The sequence below is a fragment of the Geotrypetes seraphini genome, chromosome 16 (genome assembly GCF_902459505.1).
Source record: "Geotrypetes seraphini chromosome 16, aGeoSer1.1, whole genome shotgun sequence".
Taxonomy (NCBI): domain Eukaryota; kingdom Metazoa; phylum Chordata; class Amphibia; order Gymnophiona; family Dermophiidae; genus Geotrypetes; species Geotrypetes seraphini.
In genome coordinates, this window is record NC_047099.1 from 13,036,088 (window position 1) to 13,048,269 (window position 12,182).

At 40.6% G+C, this 12,182-nt stretch overlaps 1 protein-coding gene across 2 annotated transcripts; it reads right to left on the bottom strand.

Annotated features, from left to right (window-relative positions):
• Nucleotides 1-1,491: 1,491 nt before the first annotated feature.
• Nucleotides 1,492-11,409, bottom strand: LOC117350394 (olfactory receptor 5A2-like). Of its 2 annotated transcripts, none has more exons than XM_033924673.1 (2): nucleotides 10,502-11,409; nucleotides 1,492-1,525 (listed from the first exon to the last, which is right to left on the bottom strand). In XM_033924673.1, exons 1-2 carry the CDS (start codon nucleotides 11,398-11,400, stop codon nucleotides 1,492-1,494), a joined length of 933 nt encoding a protein of 310 aa, XP_033780564.1. In that variant the 5' UTR covers nucleotides 11,401-11,409. The 2 variants fall into 2 exon arrangements, with proteins under 2 accessions (XP_033780564.1, XP_033780563.1); XM_033924672.1 differs by lacking the exon at nucleotides 1,492-1,525 and adding an exon at nucleotides 8,320-8,347 and having other exon boundaries at nucleotides 10,505-11,400.
• Between the last annotated feature and the right edge of the window lie 773 nt (nucleotides 11,410-12,182).

Genomic DNA, 12,182 nt, shown 5'->3' on the forward strand with positions numbered 1-12,182 from the left:
ATGCTACCAGTCAAATGCTTTTACATATGTACTAAAGGTCAATGACTCATCTCAGTTTTTATGATCAGGGAAACTCGGATCCGACATGTTTTGCATATTCAGCGCTTTATCAAGGGTCGTTTCCCACAATCACTCCATCGTCACCCGACCATTCATTTACTATGTGTCACAATCTTGAATGGTCAGGTGACGACGGAATTATTGTGGGAAACAATCCTTGATAAAGCGTTGAATATGTGAAACATGTCGGATCCGAGTTTCCACGATCATAAAAACGGAGATGAGTCATTAACCTTTAGTACAGGGGTGTCCAACCTGCGGCCCGAGGGCCTCATGCGGCCCCGTGAAGTATTTTGTGCGGCCCCGGTCGAGGGCGTTGCAGTGTTTTCCTCTACTGCCCCTGGGTGTTTACCAACTTGCCGGCTCCCTCCTCTGTCTTGCTACAGCGTTTGTGCGGCCCCAGAAACATTTTTTTCCATCCAATGTGGCCCAGGGAAGCCAAAAGGTTGGACACCCCTGCTTTAGTACATTTGACTAGTAGCATTTTAAGACACTTTTTAAGCACTTTGAAACTGTTGCACTTTAAATATTGAAATCCAATTAGAATAAAAAAGTGGGCCAGTGAGGAGACAACACGTCAAGCTTATCGCTATGATAAACATTTGAGCGATGAGTGGTGTTTCTGAGGTCCGAAGCTTCAGTAAAGTTATGAAATTTATAGCGATTAAGAGTGGTTGAATCACATATCACAACAGATTTTTATCACTTGGAATAAGAGGTATTTATGAGCTCTATGTGATTCCCAAGTTAGAGTACTATTGAAGAAATAACCATCTTATAGGGACTCTTAGAGCATTAACCTCGCCAGCCTGCACTAAAATGAACTACTATAGCTCGATAAAAGGGGGGCCTAAGACTTTTCTCCGATTCAGAGAATGCAGAAAATATTTAAGCAAATCAAGCATAGGAAAGGCAGATCTACAAGGCACATACATTTGTTCCTATAATAAAGAAGATGAATTGTCTTATTTAATATCAATCGGTGGAAGAAGGATTTGAGCACTCACAAAGATGATTGTAGTTCGGTGCTCTAACCGCTAAGCTATTCCTCCACTCCTCATATTTTGCTATGTCAATTTTTGAGGCGTCAATATATTTTCAGGAAACTTGATTCTCCAAAGGACAGGAAAAAAAAAAAAGCCTGCTCACTGTTAAGTATTTCTGAAAATCATGGTCTGCGATACATTTCTTCCATCACTGATTGTCTTCAAATGTATGGATTTATCATTTTTGCTTCTGTCTGTCTTTCTCTCTGTACAGATCAATCATGGCAATCAATAATCAGACATCCATTAAAGAATTCATACTCCTTGGGTTCCCAGGCTCACGTGAAGTACAGATAGTATACTTTGTGGTGTTTCTAGTAATTTACCTCTTGACCGTCTTGACAAATAGCATAATTATTACAATAGTAAGCATCGACAAGCACCTTCATAACCCCATGTACTTCTTTTTAAGTAACTTTGCCTTCCTGGAAATCTGGTACCCAACAGTGACCATCCCAAAAATGCTCTCTAGTTTTCTAACAGGTAATAAAGCAATTTCCTACAGAAGCTGTCTTATGCAGCTCTATAGCTTTTGTTTCTTGGCTTCCATGGAATATATTTTGCTAACAGTAATGGCATTTGATCGGTATTTCGCCATATGTTACCCTCTACAGTACGGCACTATTATGAACAGTAGACTTTGTAAAAAGCTGGCTATCGGATCCTGGACAGGGGGTTTTCTTAACGGATGGGCACTGTCAATGCCAGGGTTCCTGTTCTCTTTCTGTGAGTCCAATGAATTAAGCCATTTCTTTTGTGATATGATGCCACTTGTGAAGCTGGCCACTTCTGATACCGTTGGCTATGTGTTTATTTTCATTTGGAACGCCTTTGTTCTAGTGCTTATACCTCTCCTTCTCATAACTATTTCTTACTTTTACATTATCATGACCATTTTCCGACTGCCTTCTGCCACAGGTCGGATGAAGGCCTTCTCCACCTGCATTTCGCACCTCACTGTAGTTCTGTTGTTTTTTGGAACTGCTACTTTCAACTATCTGCGGCGCGATCCCATGCAATCCTACGAAGTAGATAAAGCGGTGTCTTTAGTTTACTTAACTATAACTCCGCTCTTGAATCCGTTGATCTACAGCCTAAGAAACAAAGACATGCTCAAAGCTTTAAGCAGATCCTGGAGCAAGATTCGCCGTGCATCACTCTGATTCCTGGTAAATGTTTAGTTATGATTATGTTTAGTTATGTGAAATGTAGGATGTGAGTTGGAAATTCTTTAACTACACAAGATCCAGCCGCTTGTTAACTGGTCAGCAATGAGTTCCATTGTAAGGGGGGACAATTAAAAAAATAAAATAACACCTATATTTAATTGTTTTTATTTAAAATATAGTTCACATTATCTTAGCATTATAAGTGGAAAACATTTGTACTATCATAAATACTTGATACATGCATAGTATACAGACAGTTTTAATTAAGTTACATATTAATTAAGAGGCTACTGACCATAAGGGCTGGGGTTATTTTCTGCATATGACCCAAAGAGTGGAATAAACTCCCATTATATATTAGAAGGCAGGAGAATATAACTATGTTTTAAAAACTATTGACGCATCATTTATTCTAGCAAATGAAATATTTGGATTGAAATTGAATTTATAGTCGTAGGGAGGTCATGCTTATATGTTTTGATTGTGATTAAGATATTTTTATGTCATGTTTTTAGAATTGTATTTTTGTTTTGTGTTGATACAGTGATTTTCTACGTATGCTGACTACATTGCTTTGAATTAAAGCGGATTACAAATAAACAAACAAATATTATAATGGATCTAATCATAGTGTCTCACTTCCGGTTCACCACACAATTGTTTCCCACGTATTCACCTTTATAGGACCCTCAGGGACCCCTGAAGAAGACTTTTTGTCGAAACGCAGACTGTGTTGGGTCCTGTATCACTAGCAGACTAGGTCCTTTAAGGCTTTTATGTGGATGAATTTATTTTATGTGGATGATTTCAGTGTACCTTTGGAACTTTGACACTTTCAAATAAAGTCCATTTTGGAACATCGTCACTCCACAGAGTATTTTTTTGTTTTCTCTGGATTTTTTTCTCTACGGATATTTTGGGGTCAATTCCTTTCGTTTTTTTCCATGACTAACATCAGCTTATTATGAACTGCTAATATTGGAACGCTGCAGTATCACCCTCTTTTACAAAGGCGTGCTAAGCGTTTTAGTGCACGCTGACTGATTTAGTGCACGCTATTCGATTTAGCGTCTGCTAAACGCTAATGCGTCCATAGGATATAGTGGACGTGTTAGCGTTTAGCACGCACTAAATTGGCCCGTATATTTAATTTATGACATCAGAGTTCATTCAGCCCCCAAATATTGTTGAAAGAAACAGGTTTTCAATCCCTTCTTAAAATCTCTCACAGTTTACACCTTCTGCAATTCTGAATGCAAAGAGTTCCACAATTTTGGGCCCAATTTTTTCCCCAACATGCATTGTAAATAGAAGGAATGTCCACTAAGTTGTCCTGGGCAAATCTCAATGCCCACGTCGGTTGATAAATCTTGAGGCTAGAGGCTAGAAGCCAACATCACAGAAACACTACCTGATAACATATTGGGTGTAAATCATTTTTATTGTCGAGCATTGTAAAACAAACCACAAATAGCAAAATCAAATTTGTAAGATCAACAATTACTTCATTTTCATTTTCTCCTCCCCCCACAAAAAAACCCAGGCCGAGCCATCCAACACCCCATCAACCCAGCACCCTCCTAGCAAGATACATTTTTGAAAAATCAATATTAACCCTCCTCTTTTACGAAATTGCATTAGGCTTGTTTATCACCAGCTGTGGCGGAAAAAGCTCCGACGTTCATAGATTTTTATGGCAGGCGATAAAAAAGCCTAAAGTGGCTTCGTAAAAGGGGAGGGGGCATTTTTAAACAAATCCTACTACTTCACAGGGACCTGGAGGGGAACGGAAATACCGCTGCTGCTTCTGCAAAGGAAAGTGGGGGGGGGGGGGGGGGAGGAGAGACAGAAAGAAATACAGACAGACAAAGGAGGCCAGGGAGAGACAGACAGAAATAAAGACAGACAGACAGACAAAGGGTGCCAGGGAGAGAGAGAGAAAAATAGCAGGAGGGAGAGAGACAGAAAGGAAGGAAGAAAGAGACAGGAACAGGGAGAGAGAGATAAATAAAGAAAGACAGACAGGCATATATTCTAGCACCCGTTAATGTAACGGGCTTAAACACTAGTTTTTAAATAAAATAAATACATTTAGGAGGAAATTCTGTAAGGACCACCTAAAGTTAGGTGTTGGTAGGTGTCTGAAGCACACCTACTAGTACCTACTTACTAGTCTTTTTACTAAGGTGCGGTACCATTTTAGTGCGCGGTAAATGCTAATGCGTGCTACCACGTCCATTATATCCTATGAACACGTTAGCACGTGTTAGCATTTAGTGCACGCTGAACTAGTGCGCCTTAGTAAAAGGACCCCTAAATTGTTTTCAGTTGCCTTTCAGTGGCGCAATAATTCATTTCGCCACTAAAAGCCAATTACAAAACAATTAACGTAAAAAATAGGCAGTGCTAGGTGTCTTGTGCTTCTATGTCTCTCCAAGCGATGCCTAATGTGGAAGTAAGCATGATTAGGGGTGGCACCAGAATCAGGCATCTTTAGGCCTCAATATGCGTGATTCTCTAACGCACCTAGGTGCCAAAAACATAGGCCTTTAAAACCCTGGCCTATATTTCTAGCATTTAGGGTCTGCGGTATCTGCAATTCCAAAAATGGCGCCTGTCGGTAATTGACATGCAGCAGGCGCCCGTTTTGCAGGCGCCTGCCACAGCAGAAGCTGCTTCCAGAATCAGCCCCTTAGTGGGCAAATCAGGAGGCATAAATAGTAGCCCTTTAACATAACTGGCCAATGCTGAATATTCGGTGACACATCAAAATCGTGAGGGACAAAAACGCGCCGACAATCCCCCGCAGGACTTATTCGCTCCCCACTAAACTTACAAGTGTTTGCACTCCCTTTAGGGGTGGGAAAACTGCCGAATGCCCACAAAACAAAGGAAAATGGCAGTTTCTACTACCTCCCCCCCCCCCCCCACACTCTCAACAGAAGCGCAAACACTTCCCCCCACCCTCATAGCACTAACAAGAACTTTTTAAAGGCTGCATGCATAAGTCCTGCATAGGATTGTCGGCACGCTTTTATCCAACATGCTTTAGTTACGGCACTGAATATTCACTTAGCTGCTTACATTAGAGCCAGACCCCCCCCCCCCACCCAAAAAAAATCCTACATATTCAATGTAGGTTGCTGGAAATGGACTGGCTTTGAATATCTGGCTGGAAATCACCCAACATATGTCAAACAATTGATGAAGTGATGCAAATATTCAGATCAATATTCAGACACTGTGGTCAGTGGCATAGTAAAAGGGGGGCAAGGAGGCAGTCCACCCGGGTGCCTTGTTGGTGAGGGCACAGGCATCTGTCCTCTCTGCTCCCTTCCCTGCCCCCCACTGCCACACATGTGTGTCACTTCCCTTCCTCCATACCTATGCAATGTTCATGACGTGAGCAGCAATCCCCAATCTCCTGTCGTGTCTGCATCGGCTCTTCTTCTGACATCACTTCCTGGACCCACTCCTAGGAAGTGAGGTCAGAGGGTGACAGCAGGTTGGGGATTGCTGCTCGGCTCAGAAACGTTACAGAGGTACAGGGGAAGGGAAGTGGCACACATGCGCGGCAGTGTGTGTGGGGGGAAAGAGTGTGGAGAGGTGGAGAGCAGAGAAGAGGGTGGGGGAGATGTGCAACCACTTGCCTCCCACCCCTGCTTCGCCACTGGCTGTGATTAACTTTGTTGTTAAATGCTGCCTGCAGTAACTAATAAAAACATAAGGATTTCTATACTGATGTGCTGTGAAGCTCACTGATATTCTGTTATTGTTCTCTGTTTTTGTGTATCCTATTGTTATACTTTTAAAATGGAGCATCTGATGGCTATACAGCAGGGAAGTTACAGGAAATTTCTGGATGTTTGGGGGCCTTTGACTAAATTTTGTAAGGAATGATAACTGACTTTATTTTACTGACCTATAAACATACACATCCGGGGGGGGGGGGGAGGAGGGGTTTGTACTGGAATTTTTAGATAGTTTCATGTGGGTATTTATTTTCTTGATTAATAGGTGGGAGGGTGGGGGAAAATAATTGCTTATTACTATATGTAAGTTTATTGTGCTTTTCTTGTAATATTATATGTACATGAATTATTTGTATGCACAATTGTAGTTGGAAAATTTAATAAAGATTATAAAAAAGAAAACTCAAGATTTAATGGGGAAAAAAAGGAAACAAAAAGATAAATATTCTTTTTTTTTTTTTTTTTTTTTTTTTTACATTTGCTTATTCTTTACCTGCATCCTTGATTATTGTATTTGATGTCTTTTTTGTATGGTCATAATTTGTATTTTCTCGTATGCATTGATCCTTTAATAAACATATTTTCAAAAAAAAAAGATAAATATTCAGCGCCAGTATCCAGATTAAAACCAATGCTAAATATTCATGCAGTGGAGTCAGTGCTGGTACTCTCTGGATCATAGAATTATCCCAACCGCAGCCTGGTAGATAACCAGATAAAATTAGGATAGCAAATTTTCTGGTCCAACTTCATCCAGGTAGCTATCTGAATAAAGTCGGAATATGGGCATGTTCAAGATATGCCTGGCTTTGGCCCTTCCCATCCTGAAGAGGCCTGCAAGAATATTCTGCAATATTATCCAGACACTGCTATTGAATATCCTTGATCTGTGTCGGCTAGTCATGAATCTGTATAAATGACTATTGTTACCCAGATAGATGGCTTAAAATAATGCCCGACTGGAAGCTATTTAGGAACTATGGAAATAGAACTATACTTGGTGGCTGGAAAAATCAGGACCACAACATTTTTCCAAATAATCCAAAAGCCTCCTACTGAAGCAGAAACTTCTGCCTGAAATTCGAGACATTTATGTTTTAACATCAGCGCATCAAGTTTGCAAAACAGTCGAGCTCTTAATATTTAATAAAATCCCATAATTCATTGAGTCAACAGCTCACCAGCATTGAAGATTTCACGAATGTGTCAAGGTTTAGGGAAGACACTTTTGAGCACAATTTCAAAGTATTGCGAAACTGGGAAAGAGGTTCTGGTATTTTTGTTGTTTTTTTTCTGGACACTATACATTTTTATTATAATGTTACTTATAGGTAGGGTTACCAGATTTTCCAAACAGAAAGTCATGACCCCCTCTAGCCCCACCCCCAGTTCCACCCATCCCTGCCCCATTCCCGCCCTAGCCCCACCCCCCGCTGCTTGCTCTTGTCGGGCAGGAGGACGTCCATGCATGTGTGGATTCCCTTCTGCCTGTCGGCGATTTGGAAGCTTTTCAAAACCTGGACAAAGAGCCGGGTTTCGAAAAGTCGTCCGGACCTCCGGACATGTCCTCAAAAGGAGGCTATGTCTGGGGCCATCCGGACGAATGGTTACCCTGCTTCCAGGGAATACTCCTGCTGTGTTGAAAAACTAGTGGAGATCTGTGGAATGTTGAAATGTACAAATGATACTCTTTTCTTTTGCACGTCACTATTTTTATTTATTTATTTAAAAATGTATATACTGCCTACGATCTACACTTCTCCCTCCGTATCCGCCGTTTCCGTATCTGCGGATTCACTTATGCATGATTTTTCAGAAGCTGACTCCGCCCCCCCAAATTACATCATCATTAAAGTTCTTTTTCCTTTTACTGTACCGATAAAAGTGTATCATTTATCATTCACTCTGAAAAACGCTGCCGCCATGCTTTCTCCCACAAATTTGCTGCTTCTATGCTTCCCAGCATGCACTGAGAAAAACGCTGTTTCCCAGCATCCATAGAGAGAAAGGCTTCTTCCCAGCATGCCTGCCCAGAAATCGCTGTAGGAAAGTTATTCGCGGGTCCAATAATAAAAACGGAAGGCTTTTTCTAAAAACCGCGAATAACATTAAAAAAGTTATTTGCGGTTTTTCCGTATTCGCGCCTAATAGTTTCTTAAAAGTAGAACAGTCTGTACATAGTCTTAAGTGTTCAGGTAGAGCATTCCACAGATACACACCAGCAATCGAAAACATTTTTGCTTTCGTAGCCACATAACGCACTCCCATTTCCATGTTTGTTATTTATTTCAATCATCCCTCTGACCTCAGCAACCTCCTAGGTCTACAGATCTCCCATAAGGTTTGAAAATAGGCTGGGCTCGATCTATACAAAACTTGGTGCACTAAAAATATTAATATACAATGCACCCATTGTTTCATAGGTAGCCAGTGTATTTGTTTTAAAAGAGGAGTACTGTGTGCCATTCTTGGGGTGCCAGTAATCAACCTAGCAGCCAAATTCATCATAAACTACAAAGTAAATCACACGGTCATACGATGAATGTTTTATGAGAGTCAAATTCTTCCCTTTTATTTAAACAGTTTTGTTTATCACAAATGAACATAAGAACATAAGAATTTCCACTGCTGGGTCAGACCAGTGGTCCATCGTGCCCAGCAGTCCGCTCATGCGACGCCCTGTGGTCAAAGACCAGCCCCTTACTGAGACTAGCCCTACCTGCGTACGTTCTGGTTCAGCAGGAATTTGTCTAACTTTGTCTTGAATCCCTGGAGTGTGTTTTCCCCTATGACAGACTCTGGAAGAGCGTTCCAGTTTTCTACCACTCTCTGGGTAAAGAAGAACTTCCTTACATTCGTACAGAATCTATCCCCTTTCAACTTTAGAGAGTGCCCTCTTGTTCTCCCTATCTTGGAGAACCTGCCCTTATCTACTAAGTCTATTCCCTTCAGTACCTTGAATGTTTCGATCATGTCCCCTCTCAATCTCCTCTCTTCGAGGGAGAAGAGGCCCAATTTCTCTAATCTTTCGCTGTATGGCATCTCCTCCAACCCCGTAACCATCTTAATCGTTCTTCTCTGGACTGAGTAGTACCTTGTCCTTCTTCATGTACGACGACTAGTGCTGGACGCTGTACTCCAGGTGATGGCGCACCATGGCCCGGTAAAGTGGCATGATAACCTTCTCCGATCTGCTCGTGATCCCCTTTGACTAATAAAACTCTTATTTTTACAATGTGAGTGAAAATACATTTCTTCAAACTTAACCTAATTTTCTTAGATGTATTGTGTTGGGTCATTTTATAGCAGATTGCCTATGGGAGAAATGATAGTAACAGACACCCAATCCCAGGCACCAAATTTAGTGCAAACATTCATGTACAAATTTAGGATTGTGTTTGAATGCTGGTGCTGACTTTTTGGGTGGTTCATCACGGAATACTGTAGCTTTTATCTCAAGTCATTTTGGGTTGGTTTGTTTTTTTTTAATTGGCTGAAAATTGGCACAGACAATTAGAAAAAGTTGTGCAGGGATTACGAAGTTAGGTATCATTAGACATCCTTGACTAAGATGCCTAGTGGTACCTAATGTAGGTGTCCTATACAGAATCTGGCCCTAAGTAACCTTAATTGTTAATATACGTTAACACTGCATGCTAACTCCTCGTTGGACACAAAATTAGAGTGGGTTGGCTGGGCAAGGTCTGCATCATGAAGTTACACTATCATAGGTGTTTCTTAATGCATGTTAACTGCTAACCTGACAAATAAAATAGAACAATTAGTGATACGTTTACATGGGCAGCTAATTTCATTCTCATAGTAACAGCTGTGCCATTAAAGCATGGTAGTGAACATTGTCCTGTGTAATTCCCCATCTGCCTTTGAATAGTGGCCTCGGTAAGTAACCCTTAGGGTTATGTATTTATTTATAGGCCATATTATCTAATATCCTAAGCAGATAACATCCAGTGCACACATAATCAAGAGAATCATACACAAGATAAAACATATTAGACCCTAATGCCAGCATTGAGCCGGCATTAGTTCCAGCCGCGTAGCGCAGGTTTAGCGCGCACTAAAATGCTGCGTGCGCTAAAACCGCTAATGCAGCTCAGTAAAAGGAGCCCAAAGACGACATTAACACAACAAGAAGCTCACCTTCAGGAATACGTTGAGATAATGTAAGGCACACTTTTTACTAAAGCACTGGGATGATCACGATGTCTTTCTGAGCGAGACAAACGACATAACGTTTGGTCCTGAGATTCACAATGCATCATAGTTCTATAATATAATATATTACCAATATTAACTATTTTCTCCTTGTTGTATTCTTTTATGCACAGCCATGAACCAAAAGGCATATGTTATGTTATATATTATGTTATGTTATGTATACGTTATGTTATATGTTATGTTACATGTTATATATTTTTGCTATTATTTTGAGCAAATTCTCCTCCATGATGTCTTGAGAGCTCTTTTTACTTCTTTATTTCTCAGTGTATAAATTATGGGGTTCAGTGCTGGTGTCACCACAGCGTAGAAAACAGACACCATTCTGTCCTGCTCCATGGAGTAGCTGGATGTGGGGCGCATATACATGAAGATTAAGCTACCAAAAAATAAAGTCACCACTGTGAGATGGGAGGAACAGGTGGAGAAAGCTTTGTTTCTTCCATCCACTGAACGGATCCTGAGTATGGTGGAGATGATGTGGGCATAAGAGACAAGGGTTAGAAGAAAGGAGCTGAGACCTATGGATCCACCAACTATGAGAACCAGTATTTCATTGAGAAAGGTGTCATTACAGGCCAGCTTTAGTATTGGTGGAATGTCACAAAAGAAATGTTTGATAACACAAGAACCACAGAAAGACAATTGAGCTATAAAAATCATGTGGATGATTGATGTTAGGAAGCCAGTGGCCCATGTACATACTATCATCTCTAGGCAAACTTTACTTTTCATGATGACGGTGTAGTGAAGAGGGTTACATATCGCTACATAGCGGTCAAACCCCATGGTGGATAGAAGAAGACACTCAGTAGCACAGCAGGACAGATAAAAATAGAGTTGAGTAAGGCATCCAACATAAGAGATTGTACTGTTCTCTGTAACTAAGGTAGAGAGCATTTTGGGAACTGAAACAGAAGAATAGCAGATATCCAGGAAGGACAGGTTTCCAAGAAAAAAATACATTGGGTTGTGAAGGCGGTGGTCAACCCATGTAGCAAGGATTATGATAATGTTCCCTAGCAGTGAGACAAGGTACAAGAAGAGAAACACAAAAAACAGAACCACCTTACTATTTGCATCCTGAGAAAGTCCCAAAAGAATAAATTCTGTTACTGTACTCCAGTTTCCCATTTTCACGCATAAAACGCCTTATTCTAGAAAAAAACAAACAAACAGATGTGTTTACACATGGGAAAGGAATATCAGCCATTAAAAAATTGAAGACGTTGAACAATTCCAACATAGGAAAGATAAGGCCATGGAAAAAAATAATTTGGTAGATAATGGCAGAATAAGACCAATAGGCACAGTCACTGTCCAGCTTGACCACTTGTCAGCTATCACTGCTTATAACGGTCAATGATATTCATTTATGATCTCATACTTAATCCTTCGTGAACTGGGAGCTGGTAGAAGACTGAGAAGTAAATTGCAGAGAAATGGAATTAAAATCTTAAGCAGTCAATCCAGTTTTCTTTTATTATGTTTATAGTTTTGTATGTTCGTTATAATTTAACTTGTGCACATCTTGGAAGGAAAAGGCTATCTATCCACATAAAATTCCCTCATATCATTTCTCCAAATGTTATAATAAACCAAAAAGCCACCAAAGCTATTGATTTTGTGGCCTCTCTTGATGGCCAAAAAGGAGAAAGAAAATCCAACGTAGTCTGCAGTAAACAACAGCAACCAGAAAACAACGAACAGACTGCAGATAATGTACAAGATGCAGGCGGCGTTTATTAGTAAATGCAGTAACATATACAACCTTATAGCCAACCAAGGGATCCGACACGGTCCGTGTTTCGGATAACACGCCTTCCTCAGGGGTCCATGGTGGTTAAGGTATAAAGCAAACTGCATAAAAGATAACAAACACACGCCAATCACGCCATTGTGTAAGATTTGCTTGA